Genomic DNA, 26,325 nt, shown 5'->3' on the forward strand with positions numbered 1-26,325 from the left:
CCAATATTTATCCCTCAATCAACATCACTAAAAAAAACAGATGATCTGGTCATTATCACATTGCTGTTTGTGGGAGCTTGCTGTGTGCAAATTGGCTGCCACGTTTCCTGTTTTACAACAGTGACTACACTTCAAAAGTACTTCATTGGCTGTAAAGTGCTTTGGGATGTCCAGTGGTTGTGAAAGGCGCTATATAAAAACCAATCTGTCTTTACTTCTTTGCTTTCTCGTGATCTCCTGGCTTCTCGCCATGTTCTTCTTTCAGTTGCCTAGCTCCCAGGCCAACACAGATACACCCCAGCCCCTGGACTTTGCTCCTTCTACACGGCAATAATGCAGATCGTCCACAATAATAAAGGCAAGTAAATCCGACCAATAGATCACTATAAAACAAAGCACAGAAGCAATGATAGCGCCGAAGCTGCCGCCCAGTGATAAATACAGTAAACAGCAACAATATTAATACAGCCAGCCCTGCCATGGTTTTCAACTTCCTGCTTCCTTCCAACCCAGGCGCCGGTCCCCAGCATTCCCGTGCAAACGCAACAAAACCACGCACACTTCAATTGCTCCCCAAAGCAAAGGTAATTTATGTGGCTGTTCGAGGCTTGGCCCCACAATCTGGCTCTTATCGAGTATGAAACGTCCCGAAGAAAATGAGAGCCGTGTAGAAAGACAAGGTGTGCAAGAGGCCAATAGAGGCACAGTTACAGGAAGAGAGATGATTTCCTCATTTTTGTCTGTGAGCAGAGCAACGATCTTTAATATATTGTGCATTTCTCTTGTTCTAAAACAGCGTGTTCTCTGACTTATCGTGAGCAGCACTGCAGGAGTTCAGCTGGTACTCAAAGCCATTATTAATGCTGCTCTACGTACTGAGACCTGATTGTAAAACGTTTTTGTTGCGCTCCGAATGGGTGAGACCGAGTGAGGTATACCTTTTTCGTCTGTGCAAAATCAATGGTGACACAATACCTCAAACGACATTTAATGGGCAAGCTATCGGCCCATGAATTTTGGTGCAGTATGTTAAGAACTTCAGCCTATAGTGCCCGAGTAATATAAAACAAGATGGTCCAATTAACTGGGTGGAACCAGAATGTAACCAAAGTACATTAAATAAGGCAATACAATGGTCACTATGGCAATCTGCCAATGGGGGCATTCAACATAGCTCCAGGCTATGGAGCAATATCTCTTGTATGGAGACCATTTCATCCATTTATAACACAAACATATATTAGGGTAATAAAAACAGTAAATGCTGGAAATCTCAGCGGGTCAGGCAGCATCTGTGAAGAGAAACCGAGTTAACGTTTCAAGTCGGCAACCCTTTGTCAGAACTGAAAAAGTTCAAGATGTAACAGATTGTTGAGGAAGTGCAGGGGCAGGGAAAGGGGGAGGGGAGGAAAGAGCAAAAGGGAAGGTCTGTGATAGGGTGGAAGGCAGGAGAGATTAGAGAGACGAGGGATGATGGGCAAAAATGAGATGGTACAGTTGCTGAGGAAAGAGATGTGGCTGTGAAAGCGAGTTTTGGCAGATACTTGATCAAACACGAGGCGGCAAACAGAAAGCAATGAAGATGAACACGGTAAAAGGGACAAATGGAAATCCTGACTGAGGGAAGAGCAGAACTTTTTCAAGGTGGGCATTCCTCGAAGAGCAGTGGCAGCGAGGGTGCCACGTTTAATCTCCTCTCTTTTACTGAGTTCCCAATCTCCGGCACGTTTGCTGTGGGAAGGAGATACGGGAAAGCCAGCCAACTCCCAACAAAGTGAGCAAAAATCATTCCTGAACTGCTGACGTATACCTTTTTAGCAGTCTTCGGCAACACCTCCCAAACCCACGACCTCTACCACCTAGAAGGACAGCAGGCGCACGGGAACACCACCACCTCCACGCTCCCCTCCAAGTCACACACCATCCTGACCTGGAAATATATCGGCCGTTCCTTCATCGTCGCTGGGTCAAAATCCTGGAACTCCCTCCCTAACAGCACTGTGGGAGCACCTTCACCACACGGACTGCAGCGGTTCAAGAAGGCGGCTCACCACCACCTTCTCAAGGGCAGTTGGGGACGGGCAATAAATGCCGGCCTTGCCAGGAACAAATTAAAAAAAAAAAAAAATCTGATTTCAGAGCAATGGTCCTGGAAGGCAGGGTGCGGAACGGATCACTCTGCACAGATGGCGCACAACTTTACTCGCCGTTGTCTGGTACCATTAAATGTTGCTGTAAAACTGTACAGTGGAGAGGTTCAAGGCTGTACATTGAACCCTGGGCCCCATTCTCCTGGCCCTCCTCGAACACAGACTCGCTTTCTCCTTCCTTGTAAGCTCAGCTTGATGCATGATTAGATTTTCTGGCAATCAATCCGTGCCATAAATAAATGTTCTCTTGCAAAGTCAATCCATTTTTATTGTTCATAAGCTGTTTAATTGAATGGAAATTAATACGGGTGAGGTTGTGCAGTTTTGAAATGTGTATTAAATTGCTGCATACTATTCACGTTAGGAGAGCAAACTCCTCCAAGCCATTAATGGATGGCTGAGGCTGCTGAAATCTTGCCGTGGCAGTTCTGTCTGTCTGAGACTGGATATCACTGCTGTGGATTTGAGATGGATTTAAAACTCTTGTACAGTGACACCAAGGGGATTGTGTCAGATACAATGGCTATACTGCCATCTGTTTTCTTCCCACATTTATTGAACATTATAATCCTTTAGGTGAGTTCTGATCATTCTTAACTGGAGTTTAGAAAAATGAGAGATGATCTCATTGAAACATACAAGATTCTGAGGGGGATTAACAGGGTAGATGCAGGGCGGATGTTTCCTCTGGCTGGCGAGTCTGGAACCAGGGGTCACAGTCTCAGGATAAGGGGTCGGCCATTTAGGACTGAGATGAGGAATTTCTTCACGGAGGATTGTGAATCTTTGGAATTCTCCACCCCAGAGGGCTGTGGAGGCCGAATCTCTGAATATATTCAAGGCTGAGATAGATAGATTTTTGAAGTCCAGGGGAATCAACGGATATAGAGATCAGGCGGGAAAGTGGAGTTAAGGTCGAAGGTCAGCCATGATCTCATTGAATGGCGGAGCAGGCTCGAGGGGCCGAATGGCCGCCTCCTGCTCCTAATTCTTGTGTTCTTGAGACTGGCCTATTTTCTACTTGCACCCAGTGTCCGGCGGAAGTGCTCCTCGGTCGGGTACAGCACACGGTTAGATCGAGGACGCAAAAGCAAAATACTGCGGATGCTGGAAATCTGAAATAAAAACAGAAAATGCTGGAAATACTCAGCAGTCAGGCAGCCAATCTGTGGCGAGAAACAGAGTTAACGTTTCGGGTCGATGACTTTTCGTCAGAACTGGCAAAAGTTTGAGATATAGGGTTTAAGCAAGTGCAGGGAAAGGGAGGGATGTGGGGGGTACGAACAAAAGGGAAGGTCTGTGATAGGGTGGAAGGCAGGTGAGATTAACCGACAAAAGGAATGATTGTACAAGACAAAAGAAGATGGTAATGGTGTAACGTTTAGAATAACTCCACAAGACTGTACATCTTAAGCTCAAACTGTTGTGACCTTGGTCTCTCTATTGTAACTCCAGAGTGAGGAGACAGCATGGTAGTCTGCCTTTTCTACCTGCTTGCCCAGAGTGTGCAGGTGACCCTTGGGTCTCCCACAGATGCGCCCCCTGGTGGCAAGTCTTACACATTGGTAATGTTTACATACATAACAAATGGGACAAGTAAAGGAACAAAAGATGGGTCTCGAAGAGGTGTAAATGGGAATAGCAGAATCATCAACATTGCCATCTGAAAAAATGGGGGCAGAGGATATGATGTGAAATTGTTGAATTCATTGAGTCCAGAAAGCTGTAAAGTGCCGAATCGAAAGCTGAGGTGCTGTTCCTTGAGTATAATAGGATTTAAGCAAGTGCAGAGATAGGTCGAGGGTATCACAGTCTCAACCTTAACTTCCAACCTTGGACTGACATATCCTACTGTACCAAGCCAGCCAAATGGATGTATTGAATGAGAATGATAGAAATACATCATGCCAAATTTATGCTGTGGGTATTCTGCTTTTGGGGACTGGGTTGGTACTGCTAGAGTTCATTTAGCTGAAGACCGTTACATAAGATGGCTGCCATCCCATCAACCTGGGCTGGATTGCAAGCCAGGTCCCAGAGGTGAAAGCACAGCATTTCATCCACTGGACTGTCTTTGTTTTGCTCCCAGCTTGCTGGTACATCATAAGCTCCGATACATTTCCATGACATATTGTCCAGTTTTGGAGTTTTGACGTGACTTATTGAAATTTATACTATGTATCTGCTGTCGAAATCCAGCAGTGCTTGTATCGTGAGTCAACCTTGAAACTAGTTGTCAATAATGCCCATAATTAACGGAAGAAACATCAAGCTGGAAATTCGAACCTTTAGCGCTGGCTGTCAAGGCCGGTCTTGAAGAGAAAATGGCGCCCGCCTCGCTTCTGCCCACTTCTTGCGTGGAACGCGGCGACCGCCATTTTGGGCAGGTTGGCAGTGCTGCCGTTGCCTGCGCTCGTCGCAAGTGTTTTAATTACCAGGAGCGTGCAACAACTGGTAGCTCTGGAGAACTCCGACTATGTAATTGGTGTGGAAACTGCTTCCATTGAGATTCATCCAATCTCTTTCTTCCCCCCCCCCCCCCCCAATGCCCCGGTCATTCAAACATATTACACTTTAATATTAAACTGTACTGTACGACAGTTGTAAGAACTCAGGGGAAAAAAATCAAAGTTGCACTTCCATAAATTGTGTTTTCTAGTGTCAGAACTGATGAAATAATATGCAAAGTTTTGAAGTCTGTTTTCAAAAGGCCAAGAATTAAGGAAAGTTTCACACCATATTCTCACCAAGAGGATGTAACTAGTAGAGTAGACAAGGGAGAACCAGTGGATGTGTTGTATTTGGACTTTAAGATTAGTGTGCAAAATAAAACCACATGGCATTGGGGGTAATGTACTGACGTGGATAGAGAACTGGTTGGCAGACAGGAAGCAAAGAGTGGGAATAAATGGGGCCTATTCAGAATGGCAGGCAGTGACTAGTGGGGTGCTGCAGGGCTCAGTGCTGGGACCCCAGCTATTTACAATATACATTAATGATTTAGATGAAGGAATTGAATGTAATATCTCCAAGTTTGCAGATGACACTAAGCTGGGTGGCATTATGAGCTGTGAGGAGGATGTTAAGAGGCTGCAGGGTGACTTGGACAGGTTAGGTGAGTGGGCAAATGCATGGCAGATGTGGTATAATGTAGATAAATGTGAGGTTATCCACTTTGGTGGTAAAAACAGGAAGGCAGATTATTATCTGAATGGTGACAGATTAGTAAAACGGGAGGTACAACAAGACCTGGGTGTCATGGTACATCAGTCATTGAAAGTTGGCATGCAGGTACAGCAGACGGTGAAGGCAAATGGCATGATGGCCTTCATAGCGCGAGGATGCGAGTATAGGAGCAGGGAGGTCTTACTACGGTTGTACAGAGCCTTGGTGAGGCCACACCTTGAATATCGTGTACAGTTTTGGTCTCCTAATCTGAGGAAGAACATTCTTGCTATTGAGGGAGTGCAGCGAAGGTTCACCAGACTGATTCCCAGGATGAAAGGATTGACATATGAAGAAAGACTGGATCGACTAGGCGCTTATTCACTAGAATTTAGAAGAATGAGGGGATCTCATAGAAACATATAAAATTCTGACGGGATTGGACAGGTTAGATGCAGGAAGAATGTTCCCGATGTTGGGGAAGTCCAGAACCAAGGGTCACAGTCTAAGGATAAGGGGTAAGCCATTTAGGACCGAGATGGAGAAACTTCTTCACTCAGAGAATTGTGAACCTGTGGAATTCTCTACCACAGAAAGTTGTTGAGGCCAGTTCATTGGATATATTCAAAAGGGAGTTAAATGTGGCCCTTACAGTTAAAGGGATCAAGGGGTATGGAGAGAAAGCAAGAATGGGGTACTGAAGTTGCATGATCAGCCATGATCTTATTGAATGGTGGTGCAGGCTCGAAGGGCCGGATGGCCTACTCCGGCACCTATTTTCTATGTTTCTATGTAAAAATCTGTTAAAAATCTAATTGAACTCTCTCCTGCACGAATTACACCAGTAAACTTGTGACCAAGAGGTTCATGTTTCCCTTTTTAAAAAATGTATTTCAATCTATTTACAATCTATATTAACGACTTGGAAGAAAGGACAGAGTGTAACGTTGCCAAATTTGCTGACTATACAAAGATGGGAGGAAAAGCAATGTGTGAGGAGGACACAAAAAAATCTGCAAAAGGACATAGACAGGTTAAGTGAGTGGGCAAAAATTTGGCAGATGGAGTATAATGTTGGAAAGTGTGAGTGCAATCAAAGAGCAAGTTATTATTTAAATGGAGAAAGATTGCAAAATGCTGCAGTACAGTAGGACCTGGGGGTACTTGTGCATGAAACATAAAAGGATAGTATGCAGGTACAGCAAGTGATCAGAAAGGCCAATGGAATCTTGGCCTTTATTGCAAAAGGGATGGAGTATAAAAGCAGGGAAGTCTTGCTACAGTTATACAGGGTATTGGTGAGGCCACACCTGGAATACTGCGTGCAGTTTTGTTCCCATATTAACGAAAGGATATACTTGCTTTGGAGGCGGTTCACTAGGTTGATTCCGGAGATGAGGGGACTGACTTATGAGGAAAGGTTGAGTCGGTTGGGCCTCGACTCATTGGAATTCAGAAGAATGAGAGGTGATCTTATCGAAACGTATAAGATTATGAGGGGGCTTGACCAGGTGGATGCAGAGAGGATGTTTCCACTGATGGGGGAGACTAGAACTAGGGGGCATGATCTTAGTATAAGGGGCTGCCCATTTAAAACATAGATGAGGATAAATTTCTTCTTTGAGGGTTGTGGATCTGTGGAATTTGCTGCCTCAGAGAGCTGTGGAAGCTGGGACATTGAATAAATTTAAGACAGAAATAGACAATTTCTTAAACGATAAGGGATTATGGGGAGCGGATGGGAAAGTGGAGCTGAGTCCATGATCAGATCAGCCTTGATCTTATTGAATGGCGGAGCAGGCTCGAAAGACCGAATGGCCTACTCCTCCTATTTCTTTTGTTCTTGTGTCTTGTGATCATTGCCCTATTTTAACAAATTTAGCAAGTGGCCCAGTATGCACTGGTATCTCTTGCATCCTTGGCACTTCAGCAACATCTCCCTTCCATATGACAGCACTACTTTCTTTATATTGCACTCAGTCCATTACATTTTCTGCGTTCGGCTTATATTTTGGGCATAATCTCAGGATTTCTCGTGCAACGGTTTAAGGACACCTATGTCGGGCTTTCACTCGGAAATGTGCTGTTAATAAGATGACCGCCCGAGAGTGCCGCACCGATCCTTTAGACGCTACCTTCGGCCTGCTGCTGATGTTGCCACCGGAAAGAGCACATTGAATGCGAGCTTCTGTGCTGCGCTCATTTGAAAAATTCATTCACGGGATGTGGATGTCGCTGGCAAGGCCAGCAATTTATTGGCCATCCCTCATGGCCCCTTGAGAAGGTGGTGGTGAGCCGCCTTCTTGAACCGCTGCAGTCCGTGTGGTGAAGGTGCTCCCACAGTGCTGTTAGGGAGGCAGTTCCAGGATTGTGACCCAGCGACGATGAAGGAACGGCCGATATATTTCCAAGTCAGGATGGTGTGTGACTCGGAGGGGAACGTGGAGGTGGTGGTGTTCCCATGCGCCTGCTGCCCTTGTCCTTCTAGGCGGTAGAGGTCGTGGATTTGGGAGGTGCTGCCGAAGAAGCCTTGGCGAGTTGCTGCAGTGCATCTTATAGATGGTACACACTGCAGCCACGGTGCGCCGGTGGTGGAGGGAGTGAATGTTGAAGGTGGTGGATGGGGTGCCAATTAATCGGGCTGCTTTGTCCTGGATAGTGTCGAGCTTCTCGAGTGTTGGAGCTGCACCCATCATTTAAACGAGCGGGCAGCACCACACTATCGGTGATTGACCAAGCATCCACAGTGGTGGGCAGATGTTGTACACAGGGTTTTGATTTGTATTGGATTTTGTTGACTCATCCCATCAGCTCTCCCCAACCCAATCTACGGGGACTACAACGGCATTTCGATATTTCTCATTTCTGATTTTTCACATTGGGGATGTTTTCTGGCTGAAATTACATTTTCCCATAAACTACAAGTTATTGCCAGCATCACCAGCTGCTGCTGCGCGCACTGTTCCTGTTGAGGTCAAAGTGCCAGTTCTGTTTGTCATTAGGGAGAACGCTGCTGTTGGATGGAAATACTCGTGCGTTGCTGCAGTCCCCACCACTTGCACTGTCCGCTCTGGTCACAGGCAAATGGCTCTAACCGTTGGCCAATGCCAGCCGTGGCTCAGTGAGTAGCACGCTCGCCTCTGAGTCAGGAGTGACTTCAAGTTCCACACCAGACACTTGGGCACATAAATCTAGGCTGGCACTCCAGTGCAGTGCTGAGGGAGCGATGCACTGTCGGAGGATCAGTACTGAGGGAGTGCTGCACTGTCGGAGGTGCCGTCTTTCAGATGAGACGTTAAACCGAGGCCCCGTCTGCTCTCTCAGGCGGACATAAAAGATCCCACGGCATTATTTTGAAGAAGAGCAGGGGAGTTCTCCCCGGTGTCCTGGGGCCAATATCTATCCCTCAGTCAACATAACATAAAAGCCAGATTATCTGGTCATTATCACGTTGCTGTTCGTGGGAGCTTGCTGTGCGCAAATTAGCTGCTGCGTTTCCTACATTACAACAGTGACTACATTCCAAAAGTATTTAATTGGCTGTGAAGTGTATTGGGACGTCCGCTGGTCGTGAAAGGCGCTTTTGAAATGTAAGTCTTTTCTTTACTACAGGAGCCAATTACAAAAGCATTACTTATGACGTATTAAGCATTAGTCTTGTAATTGCCAATTTAAATGGCCGTGCTGATTTCAGACAAAGTCGGGTTTCAATCCGCTGTTGGTAACCCATTATAGTGCGATTGGCTCAATGATGAGATTTCCGATACAACCGCTGACAACTGGACGAGGCAGTTGCTAAGTTTTTTTTTTAACAAAATATGGTGCTATCTTACCTTTTTTGTTTTACCATCCACCGTGTATAACGGGCAAATCGCAGTGAAACCAATGCATCCCTAAAAGCAGTGGGGACTGTAATACTTGAAGTTCCCCCCCCCTGCCCAGCCCCCATTAGTTTTAGACATAAGAACATAAGAAATAGGAGCAGGAGTAGGCCATTCGGCCCCTCGAGCCTGCTCCGCCATTCAATAAGATCATGGCTGATCTTCAACCTCAACTCCTCTTTCCCGCCCGATCCCCATATCCCTTGATTCCCCTTGTGTCAAAAAATCTATCGATCTCAGCCTTGAATATATTCAGAAACTCAGCATCCAAAGCCCTCTGGGGCAGAGAATTCCAAAGATTCACAGCCCCTCTGAGTGACGAAATTCCTCCTCATCTCTGTCCTTTTCACCTCTTTCACATTCCGCCCCCCTCCTCCCCTCTTCGCCCATCCCTCCCTAATGAGGAGGTAGGACCTCCCGTGTGGGAATAGGCCGTTATGGGGGAGTCGGGGCTGAGCCCAATTCTGTTCTTGCCTGACATTCACGTGCACGCACCACCCAGCAGGAGAGGCACTGGGTCGCAATCGACAGCCGGAAGCCTGTGTTCCTCCTGCCCCCTGGGGCAAGGGCCCTGAAGCCAATTGGATTGCTGCTACCCTGGCTGAAATCGGCAACCTCAGCAAGCCTGGGAATGCAAGCATGCAGCCTTCCTGTACAGCTGGGTGTTCCGGGCAGCCCTGATTGTGTTTTTTTTTTAAACGAACAACTCCTTTTTCCAAAAGTCAACACCGTTTCTGAATTCAATTTTCGAAAGCATTTCGGGATAATAAACACTTTAAAAACCAGCCCAGATGAGTAGGATAATGGCAAGAAGGTCTTTCATATATTTCACGTGAGGGAATGCTGAGAATGTCGGCTGGGTGCTGAGCATTTAGCGCTTCAAGCTGTGATCTTCTGACGGCTGCTAATCTACCGATCCAATTCGCCAAATATTTGGAAATCTGAGCTCTTTATATCCCATTCTTTCAATTCAGACTGCAGGAGCCAGGTCCTGAGTTTTAGGCTGTTTGTTTCCCGTAGGCCAGTTGCAAGTTCGTAGAGCCAAAATTTGGGGTGTTTATGAATCTTGTGGCAATATACAGAAACCAGATTAAATAGCACAAACAATGGGAGCCATCTTATAAGAACATAAGAAATAGGAGCAGGAGTCGGCCATTTGGCCCCTTGAGCCTGCTCCGCCATTCAATAAGATCATGGCTGATCTGATCATGGACTCAGCTCCACTTTCCTGCCTGCTCCTCATAACCCTTTATTCCCTTATCGCTCAAAAATCTGTCAATCTCCACCTTACATATATTCAATGACCCAGCCTCCACAGCTCTCTGGGGCAGAGAAATCCATAGATTTATGGATGCTGGGTGTCCAGAATCTGAATAAAAAAGACACTACAAATGCAGTTCTATGGTTTGGACTGTACAGTGCTTGATGCTGTTCACCAGTACAATTCCCAACTGCAAATATGTCTCAGCTGGGGATTTATTCAACACATGAGCCTGTAAGTTATACTGTCACTATTGCGATGCTTCAAAATGACAGTATAATTCCAGTGTATGTGTCAGCCAGTGGCTCCGTGGGTCACGCACTTCCCTGAGTCAGAAGGTTGTGGGTTCAAGTCCCACTCCAGAGACTTGAGCACATAAAATCTAGGCTGACACTCCCAGTGCAGTGCTGAGGGAGTGCTGCACTGTCGGAGGTGCTGTCTTTCAGATGAGACGTTAAACCGAGGCCCCGTCTACCCTCTCAGGTGGACTTAAAAGATTTCAAAGAACAGCGGGGTTCTCCCCTGTGTCCTGACCAATATTTATCCCTCAATCAACATCACCAAAACAGATTATCTGGTCATTATCACATTGCTGTTTGTGGGAGCTTGCTGTGCGCAAATTGGCTGCTGCGTTTCCCACATTACAACAGCGACTACACTCCAAAAGTACTTCATTGGCTGTAAAGTGCTTTGAGCTCTTTGCTCATTTGGAGAGTTGTTCTTAAACAATGACCCAGACATGTTTATTGTCAGTAGGACTTTATGAATGCTGGGTTTGTGCAATTTCCACACATCCACACTGTATGCATATTCCTTACTGGGGCATGCACAACTTTTTTCCCACATTCAGTTGAACCGTGAAAACAGCCTGACGTTTGTCTTTGGAGGATATTTTGAGCTATATAACATGAGGCGTGGAAATCTGATGACCTCTTCTCCCCACCAACCCCCCCATCCCACCAAAAAAAACTAGAGGCTCGGTCAAATAAAAATTTCAATTCGGAGGTTGATAAGAGTTTTGCTGGACAAGGGTATTAAGGGTTACGGAACCAAGGCGGGCAGATGGAGTTAAAATACAGATCAGCCTTGATTTAATTGAATGGCGGAACATGCTCGAGTGAACGAATGGCCTACTCCCGTTCCGATGGTGGTTACAGCTTGGTTGGGAGCAATTTAAAGTTGTGAATTAAAAATATTGTACAAGAAGTATATTTCCACCTCTAACATCGCCTGTCTCCGCCCTTGCCTCAGCTCATCCGCTGCTGAAGCCCTCATCCATGCCTTTGTTACCTCTAGACTTGACTATTCCAACACACTCCTGGCTGGCCTCCCACATTCTACCCAACGTAAACAGGAGGTGATCCAAAACTCGGCTGCCCGTGTCCTAGCTCGCACCAAGTCCCGCTCACCCATCACCCCCTGTGCTCACTGACCTACATTGGCTCCCGGTTAAGCAACGCCTCGATTTGAAAATTCTCATCCTATGGCCTTGCCCCTCCCTATCTCTGTAATCTCCTCCAGCTCCCCGCCCCCTGCCGAAATGTCTGCGCTCTTCTAATTTTGCCCTCCTGAGCATCCCTGATTATAATCGCTCAACCATCGGTGGCCGTGCCTTCTGTTGCCTAGGCCCCAAGCTCTGGAACTCCCTCCCTAAACCTCTCCGCCTCGCTACCTCTCTCTCCTCAAAGTAATATGGAGTCAGAAACAGATGGTAGAAAGGTAAAAAGCAATAGTGGAAGGCCGAGTAAACAAAGGCAAGAAACAAAAAGGGCCACACTACATCATAATTCTAAAAGGACAAAGGGTTTTAAAAAAACAAGCCTGAAGGCTTTGTGTCTTAATGCAAGGAGTATCCGTAATAAGGTGGATAAATTAACTGTGCGAACAGATGTTAACAGATATGATGTGATTGGGATTACAGAGACGTGGCTCCAAGATGCTCAGGGCTGGGAACTCAACATCCAGGGGTATTCAACATTCAGGAAGGATAGAATTTTTTAAAAAAAGGAGGTGGAGTAGCATTGCTGGTTAAAGAGGAGATTAATGCAATAGTTAGGAAGAACATTAGCTTGGATGATGTGGAATCTATATGGGTAGAGCTACAGAACACCAAAGGGCAAAAAACATTAGTGGGAGTTGTGTACAGACCTCCAAACAGTAGTAGTAATGCTGGGGAGGGCATCAAACAGGAAATTAGGGCTGCATGCAATAAAGGTGCAGCAGTTATCATGGGTGACTTTAATATGCATATAGATTGGGTTAACCAAACTGGAAGCAATACGGTGGAGGAGGATTTCCTGGAGTGCATAAGGGATGGTTTTCTAGACCAATATGTCGAGGAACCAACTAGGGGGGGGGAGGCCATCTTAGACTGGGTGTTGTGTAATGAGAGAGGATTAATTAGCAACCTCGTTGTGCGAGGCCCCTTGGGGAAGAGTGACCATAATATGGTGGAATTCTGCATTAGGATGGAGAATGGAACAGTTAATTCAGAGACCATGGTCCAGAACTTAAAGAAGGGTAACTTTGAAGGTATGAGGCGTGAATTGGCTAGGATAGATTGGCGAATGATACTTAAGGGGTTGACAGTGGATGGGCAATGGCAGACATTTAGAGACCGCATGGGTGAACTACAACAATTGTACATCCCTGTCTGGCGTAAAAATAAAAAAGGGAAGGTGGCTCAACCGTGGCTATCAAGGGAAATCAGGGATAGTATTAAAGCCAAGAAAGTGGCATACAAATTGGCCAGAAATAGCAGTGAACCCGGGGACTGGGAGAAATTTAGAACTCAGCAGAGGAGGACAAAGGGTTTGATTAGAGCAGGGAAAATAGAGTACGAGAGGAAGCTTGCAGGGAACATTAAGACGGACTGCAAAAGCTTCCATAGATATGTAAGGAGAAAAAGGTTAGTAAAGACAAACGTAGGTCCCCTGCAGTCAGAATCAGGGGAAGTCATAATGGGGAACAAAGAAATGGCAGACCAATTGAACAAGTACTTTGGTTCAGTATTCACTAAGGAGGACACAAACAACCTTCCGGATATAAAAAGGGTCAGAGGGTCTAGTAAGAAGGAGGAACTGAGGGAAATCCTTATTAGTCGGGAAATTATGTTGGGGAAATTGATGGGATTGAAGGCTGATAAATCCCCAGGCCTGATGGACTGCATCCCAGAGTACTTAAGGAGGTGACCTTGGAAATAGCGGATGCATTGACAGTCATTTTCCAACATTCCATAGACTCTGGATCAGTTCCTATGGAGTGGAGGGTAGCCAATGTAACCCCACTTTTTAAAAAAGGAGGGAGAGAGAAAACAGGGAATTATAGACCGGTCAGCCTGACATCGGTCGTGGGTAAAATGATGGAACCAATTATTAAGGATGTCATAGCAGCACATTTGGAAAGAGGTGACATGATAGGTCCAAGTCAGCATGGATTTGTGAAAGGGAAATCATAGAAACATAGAAAATAGGTGCAGGAGTAGGCCATTCGGCCCTTCGAGCCTGCACCGCCATTCAATGAGTTCATGGCTGAACATGCAACTTCAGTACCCCATTCCTGCTTTCTCGTCATACCCCTTGATCCCCCTAGTAGTAAGGACTACATCTAACTCCTTTTTGAATATATTTAGTGAATTGGCCTCAACAACTTTCTGTGACAGAGAATTCCACAGGTTCACTACTCTGGGTGAAGAAGCTTCTCCTCATCTCGCTCCCAAACGGCCCATCCCCAGACCGGGACCCCCGGTTCTGGACTTCCCCAACATTGGGAACATTCTTCCTACATCTAACCTGTCTAAACCCGTCAGAATTTTAAACATTTCTATGAGATCCCCTCTCATTCTTCTGAACTCCAGTGAATACAAGCCCAGTTGATCCAGTCTTTCTTGATGTGTCAGTCCCGCCATCCCGGGAATCAGTCTGGTGAACCTTCGCTGCACTCCCTCAATAGCAAGAATGTCCTTCCTCAGGTTAGGAGACCAAAACTGTACACAATACTCCAGGTGTGGCCTCACCTGGACCGAGATGAGGAGAAACTTCTTCACCCAGAGAGTGGTAAACCTAGTGGATTGACTAAGTACAATTTTTCCAATAGTGTATTGGTGCCAATCAAAATAATGGTTTGGCATCTAATGTGTGTCTCGGGCACAACTTATTTTCAATTTTGTAATCAATTTGGGTCAGTCTTTTATTTTTGCTTTATTCATCTAGTTTCCAGTTTTTCTTTCTCGCTCCACTGCGCTCTGAAGATGTGAAAACCTCCATCTGACGTCTACGTGTTACTTAGTCTAACCTTTCTTGTTGTATAGGGTGTGCTTCTGATGCATTTCCGAGTAACTGACTGACCTGTTTATTTCCAGCATTTTGTTTTTGTTTTGTGAGTAACTCTATCCTGTGATGAGTTGCTTTACTGTTCAACTCATGATTCATGCGTCAAAGGCATCTAATTTATTTTGTGTTTTGGTGATTGTGTTTTGGCTCCTTCGAGTGAAAACCAGCTCTGTGGAGACACTTGATACCCTTGCTGTGCTGTCACTTGAATACTTCGATTGCTTTTCCCATTCTGCTTTCAGTTTCTTTTCCAGAGTTTCAATCTCAGCTGATATCGCTGGCCAGAGATTTGAGTTTCTGGGATGCACTTCAAGTCTGTGTTTCGCTGTACGTCACAGCAATTTGAGGACTTGCAGCGCAAAGCACTCCCCGCCCCTCCCCCCCCGCCCCCCCCCCCCCCCCTTTCCTCCCTGTTACTTGCTATCACCCTACTTGCGCAAGTCTTTTTATTTCAGGCTGGAGTTGCTCCAGCCTTGGTGAATTAGCAGTGTCAGCTGTGGCTCAGTGGGCAGCACTCTCATCTCTGAGCCAGAAGGTTATGGGTTCAAGTCCCACTCCAGAGACTTGAGCACAAAAATCTAGGCTGACACTCCAGTGCAGTGCTGAGGGAGTGCTGCACTGTCGGAGGTGCCGTCTTTCAGAAGAGACGTTAAACCGAGTTAAATCTGCTCTCTCAGGTGAACGTAAAAGATTCCATGGCACTATTTCAAAGAAGAGCAGGGGAGTTCTCCCTGGTGTCCTGGTCAATATTTTATCCCTCAATCAACATCACTAAAACAGATTATCTGGTCATTATCACATTGCTTTTCTGTGGGAGCTTGCTGTGCGCAAATTGGCTGCTGGTGGTCATCTATATAAATGCAAGTCTTTCGTTTCTCCAGAGCTGCTCAGTCTGGCGCAATGATATCTGTGCACTGTACCCTCCGCTAGGGACAGCTCTGGATCCTGCTCTTATTTCTAGCATTGCAAAAACCATTTCGGCGAAAGACCTGCGAACCCTGCAGTGGGAAGGTTTTCCATTCCGGCATTGTAACTTTTCAAACAGTCCTTGAACCGGTTCAAACAGAATTTTGTGTCTCTGTTTGTAGTTGAGGCATGGGCATTGGTGGCCAGACGGGTATTTAGGTCAGCGTTCATGCATCCTTAGTTATCTTAATAATGAGTTGTCAAAACTCTCGTCCTTTTTTAAAGTATTCAGATTTCGGACAGATTGATGTTTTGAATTGCTCGTTGTATCGTTTCATTGTTTGTCTTTCCTTTGCCCACAGGCTATTGCTGTCCTCGAAGACTTGGAGAAATTGAATTCTGCTGGAGATGGTATATTATTCATTTAAAGCCATTCTATTCTACGGTTTCCTTGCAATCCATGTTGGAAACACAGCCCTTTGAGCACTGAATAACAGACTAGCTTAAAAATAAAGTACATATGTGGGTTTTTTTCTATACTAGTTTAAGGCAGTGAGTATCCTAGTAAAACTCTGAGGTGGATCTGCGATTGGCTGAGAGGGAAGCGGTGGGTGCCAGTGGAGGGAGATGTACTGAGGGAAGTGCCCCAGGGTTTGGTGCTGGGACCTGTACTGTTTTTGGTCGAAATTACAACGATCATTACAGATGAGGGAGACCATTTGGCTAAATCCTTCCGCGGCAGCTAACTGTGAATGACTCCAGAGTGTTTGCCTCTGTTGCCTGACCCAGAGCCCATTCCAGATGTTGAGCTCTCTTTGTGACGACGTACCTCCCGACATCAGTCCTGCACTTGTCGGTTTGTCGTCATGTCCTCTTGTCCTGCAGTTGTGGTTTAACTTGAAAAAGTGCTCAGGATATAAGGTCTGTCATTCACCTCCTTTCAAGGCTTGGGCTATCCACATTTCTCTAGCCTAGCCTCACAAATCAGTGCTCTAACACCAGGAATCAGCCTTGTTGTCCTTCACTTCACCGTTTCACTTTTAAAAATCAAAGTTGTTGTTTCCAGGCTTGGGTGCCTGGGTGACCAAAATTGAACACTTTATTTAAGGTGGGAACTGAGTGTAGCACTGTACAGCTTCTGTATGATGGCCCCAGACTTATTTGCCAATCTATTGTGCTTGCTTTGTTTGCTACTTTGCAATGACTGGTTGCAGTAAGTGTTGAGACTAACTTATCATTCCCAGATCTCTCTCGATCTCTCCCATGTTTTTCTTCCGTTGTGTAATACTTTGCACCTATATCTACATTGAACTTAATGTGTCAATAGTTCTGCACGCCTGCGCACGTTGTCTTGGTTCTTCTGTAACTCCTTGACTGCTTCATCAGACTCAATTCCCCCAGCCTCCGTTTGATACCATCTGTATTTATGAATCCAGGCCATCTTTGTAGAGAAGTCCCAGCACCAATCCCAGGGATGCATCACTCAGTATACTTCCCCAGCCTGACCTCACGGTACCAATTAGGACATCTACTGCCTTAAGTTTGTGTAGCAGCTTTTCATGTGGCGTTTTATCAAGGAATATCTGGAAGCCGAGGCATCCTCTGTTGGGTATCGACGCTTTTGGATTCATGGGCAACATAGGTCCGCGAAGCCTCGGGCTGTCTGTAAAGTATATACCCATGTTCCCGTTAATTTGCACACGTCTCAAGTTGCTCGTACTAACGGATCTTGGTGTTCTGGTGTAGGATTGATCCGCCAATGAGGCAGCAGCGCTAAGGACAGCCCTTTCTAAGCCTCCATGCCCACACAATTCGAACCGGAAAAACCAGCAAACGAACAATGTGCGCAAATAGGACTGAGCTGTCTGGGCTTCGTGGACTGGAGTGTCTGGGTTCTGGGAGCACGAGCCTCTCGCGTCACTGTTTGGACACCTCTACACTATATATCTCGACTTTTCAGTGTCCAGTTGGGATGTCCCTTCCTTAAATGTGGGACAGGATGGATCTATCCCTTCTGAAAGCTGAAGCAATATTACCTGCCACTGACTAGATTAGTTTCATGTAGGTAATGCTCAGGTTTGTTCCCAATCACTTCCATTCTTTTACTCACCATTGATGCTGGACTAATGGGTCCGCAGTTACCTGGGCTTATTCCATCGCCTTTCTTGAAAGTAGGTATCGCGTTGGTTTATTTCCAATCCAGTGGGACCTTCCCTGTGTCTTTCATGATGAATGGTAGCACTTTGTAGATTTCATTCCTGGCCTGTTCCTGAGGATTGATTGCTTTTTCACCCTGTCCTAGAGAAGCCGAAAATCATGTAAGTGACATCACAGTCATCCCTCATTGCCTTGAAATTGTATCATTGACAATTAGTTTACAATATTGATTTTTAAAAACATAGAAATTTACAGCGCAGAAGGAGGCCATTTCGACCTTTTGTGTCCACACCGGCTGGCAAAGAGCCACACGGCACTCGGTCAGCAGCCTTGAAGGTTACATATAAACCTATGAACAATGCGGAAAGGTAAAGAGCACCCAGCCCAACCAGTCCGCCTCGTACAACTGTGACACCCCCTGCACCGAAACACTCGACACTCCACCCCAACCAGATAAAAACCCAGGTCAATTAGGGGAAGAAAAAAAAATCTGGGAAAATTCCTTCCGACTCATCCAAGCGATTGAAACTAGTTCAGGAGATCACCCTGGCCGTATTCGATTCCCCGCAGTACTTGCCATCGTATCTGCGCCAGCCAACAAGAGGTTATCAGTCTAATCCCACTTAACCAGCTCTAGGTCCATAACCCTGCAGGTTACAGCACTTTAAGTGCCCATCCAAGCACCTTTTAAATGTGGTGAGGGTTTCTGCATCCACCACCAGGCAGTGAGTTCCAGACCCCCACAACCCTTTGCGTGAAGAAGCCTCCCCTCAAATCCCCTCTGAACCTTCCACCGACTACCTTAAAACTATGCCCCCTCATAATTGACCCCTCCAACAAGGGAAATAGGCCCTTGCTATCCACTATATCCAGGCCCCTCAATATTTTGTACACCTCATTGAGGTCTCCTCTCAACCTCCTCTGTTCCAAAGAAAACAAACCCAGCCGATCCAATCTGTCCTCATAGCTAAGATTCTCCATTCCAGGCAGCATCCGAATAAATCTCCTCTGAACCCTCTCTTGCAATCACGTCCTTCCTATAATATGGTGACCAGAACTGCACGCAGTACTCCAGCTATGGCCTAACCAGAGTATTATACAATTTAAGCATAACCTCCCTGCTCTTGTATTCTACGCCTCGGCCAATAAAGTCAAGCATTCAGTGTGCTGCCTTAACCACCTTATCCACCTGGCCTGCTACTTTCAGGGATCTGTGGACAAACACTCCAAGGTCCCTTTGTTCATCTACACTTTTAAGTGGCCTACTGCCTAATGTGTATACCCTTTCCTTATTAGCCTTCCCAAAGTGCATTACCTCACACTTCTCTGAATTAAATTCCATTTGCCACTGCTCTGCCCACTTGACCAGTAGATTGATATCCTCCTGCAGTCCATGACTTTCCTCTTCATTATCAACCACACAGCCAATTTTAGTGTCATTTGCAAACTTACATAACATAAGAACATAAGAAATAGGAGCAGGAGTAGGCCATAAGGCCCCTCGAGTCTGCTCCACTATTCAATAAGATCATGGCTGATCTGATCATGGACTCGGCTCCACTTCCCTGCCCGTTCCCCATAGCCCCTTATCGTTTAAGAAACTTCTTAATCATACTCCCTATATTCAAATCTAGATCATTGAAATAAAACGCAAAAAGCAAGGGACCCAGTACTGAGCCCTGTGGAACCCCACTGGAAACATCCTTCCAGTCACAAAAACATCGATCAACCATTGGCCTTTGCTTCCTACCTCTAAGCCAATTATGGATCCAACTTGCCACTTTGCCCTGTATCCCATGGGCTTCAAACTTTGTGACCAGTCTACCATGTGGGACCTTATCAAAAACTTTGCTAAAGTCCATATACACTACATCATACGCACTACCCTCATCGACCCTCCTGGTTACCTCCTCAAAAAATTCAATCAGGTTAGTCAAAACACGATCTTCCCTTAACAAATCCGTGCTGACTGTCCCTAAATAATCCTTGCCTTTCCAAATGTAGATTAATCCTGTCTTTCAGGACTTTTTCCAATAATTTTCCCACCACTGAGGTTAGGCTGACAGGCCTGTAATTACTCGGCCTATCCTGTTCTCCCTTCTTAAACAAGTGCACCACGTGAGCAGTCCTCCAGTCCTCTGGCACCATGTCTGAATCCAAAGAGGACTGGAAAATGATGGTGAAGGCCTCTGCTATTTCCTCTTTTACTTTACTCAACAGCCTGGGATGCATTTCATCCAGGTCTGGGGCCTTATCTACTTTCAAAGCTGCTAAATCCTTTAATACCTTCTCTCTCTCTGTTTATTTCATCCAGAATTTCACATTCCTCCTTGATAGCAGTATCTGCATTGCCCCTTTCCTTTGTGAAAACAGATGCAAAGTATTCATTAAGAACCCAACCAACATCTTCCACTTCCACACAGAGATTACCCTCATGGTCTCTAATAGACCCTACCCTTTCTTTAGTTACCCTCTTGCTCTTAATATATTTATAGAACATCTTTGGGTTTTCCTTAATTTTACTAGCCAAGAATTTTTCATGCTCTCTTTTAGCATTCCTAATATCCTTTTTAATTTTACCTCAACCTTCGATATTCCTCCAAAGATTCTATAGTATGTAGCCATCGGTATATGACATAAGCTTCCCTTTTTTTCTTTATCCTCCCCTGTAAGTCCCTAGACATCCAGGGGGCTCTAGAATTGTTATTCCCATCCTTTTTCTTTAGGGCACATGTTTGGCCTGAGCCCTCCGGATCTCCTCCTTGAATGCCTCCCACTGTCCCGACACTGATTTACCTACAAGTAGCTGTTTCCAGTCCACTGTGGCCAAATCACTCCATAACTTAGCAAAGTTAGCTTTTCCCCAATTTGGGACTTTTATTCCAGGTCTATCCTTGTCCTTATCCATAACTAACTTGAATCTGACTGAATTATGGTCAGTTATGGTCACTGGCACCCAAGTGCTCTCCCACTAATACCCCTTCCACCTGCCCAGCTTCATTCCTCAAAACTAAATCCAAAATTGTCCCTCTCGTGTTGGACTTGTTACATACTGACTGAAAAAGTTCTCTTGAATGTATTTTAAGAATTCCGCACCCTCTCTACCCTTCACACTATATTTGTCCCAATCAATATTAGGATAGTTAAAATCCCCTACTATTACTGCCCTATGGTTTTTGGACCACAGCAATTTGCCTACATATTTGCTCCTCTATCTCCCTCCCACTGTTTGGGGGTCTATAATACACTCCCAGCAGTGTGACCGGCCCTTTTTTATTTTTCAATCCGACCCATATGGCCTCATTTGATGATCCCTCTAACATATCATCCCTCCTCACCGCTATAATAGTTTCTTTAATCAATACCGTGACCCCCTGCCCTTTTTTACCCCCCTCTCTGTCTTGTCTAAAAATCCTGTAACCGGGAATATTGATCTGCCAAACCTGCCCCTCTTTCAGCCATGTCTCTGCAATGGCTATAATGTCATACTCCCAAGTGTCTACCTGTGCTCTTAGCTCATCCACCTTATTCGCTGTACTCCTTGCATTAAAGGATATACCATTCAGCACAGGAAGACCTCTGATTACTCCTTACTAACCCTTGTTTCCCAGGTCATGTCAAATGTGATCACCCGGGGCGCCCCTACCACCACTCCCACTATACGGTCTGGAACACTTGCCATTACTCGGTGGAGATGTGAGTTCCTTGTCATGACATCCCTAATGTGTCATAAATGATATTCACTCACTCATTCTAGACTGCTTGGGCATTCCTGATTTACATTAGGTCAGTTAAAAGCCCTCATTAGAATGATCTTTCTGTTTTCACATAGTATCTCTTCATATCCTGTTTATTTTGACTCCGTAGTCTGTAGCCAACCCCTAGAATGATCCTTGTTCCCTTCACACTCCATACGTCCTTTGGAATGCTTACCCCATGCCAATGAGTCTCCTTCCTGTACTTCCCAGATGTCTCTGGTATACAAGAGCTCCTCCATCTCCTCTCCATCATTCAGAATTAACCATATTGCTGAGATTATCTTGCATCATAATTGCCACAACTGCCCACAAGTTCAGACACCTAATTCATTCATACATAAAGACCTTAGTTGGTTAAGCCTGTCTGTCACAACACCCCTTTTCGCCTTTCTTATTTCTCTTTCTGCAATTAATTTCCTTTCCTTTTTGGTCTGTTTTCTTTATCCCTCCTTACCAGTTGAAATTCTTGCTCACTACGCTCTTCATCCTCTGAGCAAGGACATTGGTGCCAGTCTGGTCCCACCTGAAGAGCTTCCTCTGCCCGTGAACTTTCCTGATGTCCCAGGAATCTAAAACCTCCCTGCTACGCTTTGTTTTGAGCTCCGCATTGATGCACCTGATCTGTTTCTGTTTCACCGGTCCAGCGCGTTGCACCGAGCATAGACCTGAGATTACTCAGAAAGGTCTTGCATTTATATAACACCTTATCATGTCCGGAAGCACTTTGCAGTCAACTAATTGCTTTTAAAATGCAGTCGCTGTTCTGTACGCAAATGCGGCTGGCAATTTTGTGCACGGCAATTCCCGCAAGCAGCAAATTAAATGAATTGCCGGTTAATCTGTGTTTTTTAGTGGTGCTGAATGTGGGTTGAATGTTGATGAGGACACTGGGGAAAACTCCCTACTGTTCTTTCAATAGTTCCATGGAATCTTTCACGTCCACCTGAACAGGCAGATGAGGCCTCTGTTTAACATCTTACCCAAAAGACAGCACCTCCGACAATGTAATAGTCCCTTAGTCCTGCACTGGGAGCATCGGCTTGGACTCTGTGCTCAAGTCTTGAAGTGGACTTGAACCCACAACCTTTTGCCTCAGGCCAAAGTTAGCCAACTGAGTTACGCTGCTCACCCTCAAGGTCTCGTACTTAGTTTAGAACATAACTCCTCAAACTCTCTCTGCAAGACTTCCATCCCAATCTTTCTTATCATTAGTTCTGTGAACCACAACTTCTGGCTGTTTTTCTCGTTTTCCAGAAGTTCTTCCACTCGCTGTATTCTGTCCCTTTTCGAATGTCAATGAGCCAATACAATATTCAGGACTCCTGATCTCCGATGCAAATTGGGCTGACTATACTCCTAATTGTGGAATACCCCACTCTAACGTGTTTTTATAGATGGTGTCACTCATTTCCTCATGATTAATCTCTTGCTCCACTGTGCTGTGGTGTTACTAATGTTTACCCTTCCCTGTCCTTGTCCTCCGCTTAGTATCAAGGACTGTACACCGATTGGACCAGACCAGACCCGCCAGGGTTTTCTTGTGCTGGTTCCTCCTGTCTCATCCTTCCCTGCAGGTGGTCACGAACAACCTCACCCTATTTCACTCTTTTTTTACGCGAGATGACCACCTTCTGGAACATATCTTCCACAAACCTCTCCTCTTCGCATGTTGTGGAGCGTAGCCAGCTGGCCATTGGGCTCAGCATTACTCTGCCCACACAACATAACTCATAGGCGTTAAGTGCATTTATACTGCTGGATACATTGCAGAGATCCAGGACGTCCCATACCATGGTGCTCCGTACGCCAAAGTTCACCACAATGACCTAGATTTAGAAACGCAATGAGAGTTGGTTTCATTCACAGACAAACTAAATTAGGTGAGATGGCAGAGTCTGATCAGGCAGCTGATGAACTCCAGAAGGACAACACTTCTGGAGCTAGACAACACTTGCAAGTGGGCAGAAACAGTTCAGATAATTGCAAGGTGTTGCACACTGAAAGTGAGAGACATAATGAAAGGTGTTGAACTGGGTGAGATCGGAGAACGATTGTAAACCCAACACTGACCATGTTCAATCATCGCAGAGCAGCAGTAAAGCTGAGCTGTATTGGCGAGTCAGCACAGTTCAAGTCTGTGGCCATCGTGCTGAAGTGTACAGTTCTCTGGTCAGGCCACACCCTCAGTATGTTGTTCAGCTCGAGTCACTGAGGCACAAGGGGAAACAGCCAAGCCCTGGAAGCAGGGCAGAGAGGGGCCCTGAGGCTGATCCCTGGTGTCGGAGAACTGAATTATCAGCAACGGTTACAATATCCGAGACTCTTCAACCTCGAAAGGAGGGAAATGAGAGGACACCTTACAAAGGTATAGAAGAAATTAAGTGGACTGGCAAATGTTAATCCTGCACACAATTTCAAGTTACACTATGACTGCGGTACATGGGTAAAAAGACAAGTTCAGGATTGATGTCAGAAAACAATTCACAAAGTGAAAATACCTGGAAAAACTCTGGCGTCATTCAAGGGGCAGTTAGGTGCTGTGAAAGTTTGTGTGGAAGGATGAGCTGGATGGGCCAAATGCCTCCCTCCCCCGTCCTTATCTTTGTGATATTATATTCAGAATTTGAAACTTGCTGAAAGGAATCCGAAATGGTAGAAAATATTGAAGGTATAGTTGTAGGGTTAAAAAGTAACTACAAATTTTCAAAACTATCCAATCCCTATTCAGTTAAAATTGAATAACTGTGTACCAGCGAAAACTGTCATAGAAAATAAAACATTTTACCAATTAAGATCTGAAGGACTTATTCAAGTTTCAAAAATACGCATCTTATTTTGTATACTATAAAGTGCGTTGTATAAGCCATTCAATGTAAATTTAACAGTGGAGACCACTCAATTGGCCAGCACTTGTATTTTCTAGTCATCCAGCATCCTATTGCATTTTTGTACCTGGTATTGTCCAGCACATTAGTTCATGTTCAACAACAACAACTTGTATTTATATAGCGCCTATAACATAGTGAAACGTCCCAAGGCGCTTCACAGGAGTATTAAGTGATAAAAATTTGACACCGAGCTGCATAAGTAGAAATTAGCGCAGGTGAGGTAGGTTTTAAGGAGCGTCTTGAAGGAGGAAAGAGAGGTAGAGAGGCGGAGAGGTTTAGGGAGGGAGTTCCAGAGCTTGGGGCCCAGGCAACAGAAGGCACGGCCACCGATGGTGGAGCGATTATAATCAGGGATGCTCAAGAGGGCAGAATTAGAGGAGTGCAGACATCGCGGGGGGGTTGTGGGGCTGGAAGAGATTACAGAGATAGGGAGGGTCGAGGCCATGGAGGGATTTGAAACTAAGGATGAGAATTTTGAAATCGAGGCGTTGCTTAACCGGGAGCCAATGTAGGTCAGCGAGCAACAAGGGTGATGGGTGAACGGGACTTGGTGCAAGTTAGGACAAGGGCAGCCGAGTATTGGATCATCTCTAGTTTACGTAGGGCAAAATGTGGGAGGCCAGCCAGGAGTGTGTTGGAATAGTCAAGTCTCGAGACATACTATTTTCATAGAACTGTTTTGGTTCACGTGTCAGTTTGTGCTCACTGTTTGAACGTTAGTCATGTTGACTGCACACAGAACAAAACCATATCATTTTAGCAATCCTAAATGAATAAGAGATCTAAACCAATCCATTCAAATTGTTTCTGCGGTCATGGTCATTGATTTGCTTCACTGCCTTAAGACACATTTATATGACATCATGGTATCACTACATGTCATATCACTCTGATTTGAGATGACTCCGGTTTGCCTTTTCATACTTTCTGACCCACTCTCGAACTTAAATGTTATATTTCTACTATAACCATAGTGTAAATAGAGAAGATGATGGTGGCTAGTTGGGTGCAGTATTTTTTTTAAAGCATTTATTTTTTCATTTTTCCCCACTCTTCTGAACGGACTGAGTCTTAAATTGCAATGAAGCCCAATAGGTGGGAATGTAAGTTGTGAGGAGGATGCAAAGAGACTTCAAGGGGATATAGACAGGCTAAGTGAGTGGGTAAGAACATGGCAAATGGAACATAATGTAGAGAAGTGTGAAGTTATCCACTTTGGGAGGAAAAATAGAAAAGCAGAATATTTTTTAAATGGTGAGAGATTGGGAAATGTTGGTGTTCAGAGGGACCTTGAACACGAATCACGAAGCAATTAACAACACAAATGGCATGTTGGCCTTTATTACAAGAGGATTTGAGTATAAGAGTAAAGATGTCTTACTGCAATTATATAGGGCCCTGGTGAGACCACACCTGGAGTATTGTGCACAGTTTTGGTCTCCTTACCCAAGGAAGGATATACTTGCCAAAGAGGGAGTGCAATGAAAGTTCACCAGACTGATTCCTGGGATGGGGGGATTGTCCTATGAGTAGACTAGGCCTATATTCTCTGGAGTTTAGAAGAATGAGAGGTGATCTCATTGAAACATACAAAATTCTTACAGGGCTTGACAGGGTAGATGCAGGGAGGATGTTTTCTCTGGCTGGGGAGTCTAGAACCAGGGGTCACAGTCTCAGAATAAGGGGTCGGTCATTTAGGACTGAGATGAGGAGAAATTTCTTCACTCAGAGGGTGGTGAATCTTTGGAATTCTCTACCGCAGAGGGCTGTGGAGGCTGAGTCATTGAGTATATTCGAGACACAGATTGATAGATTTTTGGAGTCTAGG

At 45.3% G+C, this 26,325-nt stretch overlaps 1 protein-coding gene across 2 annotated transcripts in view; it reads left to right on the forward strand.

Moving 5' to 3' along the window:
• LOC139240951 (5'-AMP-activated protein kinase subunit gamma-1) overlaps positions 1-26,325 on the forward strand; it is a 77,980-nt gene that overhangs the window by 17,297 nt on the left and 34,358 nt on the right. Inside the window, exon 2 of one of the 2 annotated variants that reach the window (XM_070869522.1) lies at positions 16,057-16,105. The exons of the other annotated variant lie outside the window; for it this stretch is intronic. Within the exon in view, the coding sequence (XP_070725623.1) occupies positions 16,057-16,105 (49 nt within the window). The remainder of the gene's footprint in view (positions 1-16,056; positions 16,106-26,325) is intronic. 2 annotated transcript variants of the gene reach the window in all.

The sequence above is a fragment of the Pristiophorus japonicus genome, chromosome X (assembly GCF_044704955.1).
Source record: "Pristiophorus japonicus isolate sPriJap1 chromosome X, sPriJap1.hap1, whole genome shotgun sequence".
Taxonomy (NCBI): Eukaryota; Metazoa; Chordata; class Chondrichthyes; family Pristiophoridae; genus Pristiophorus; species Pristiophorus japonicus.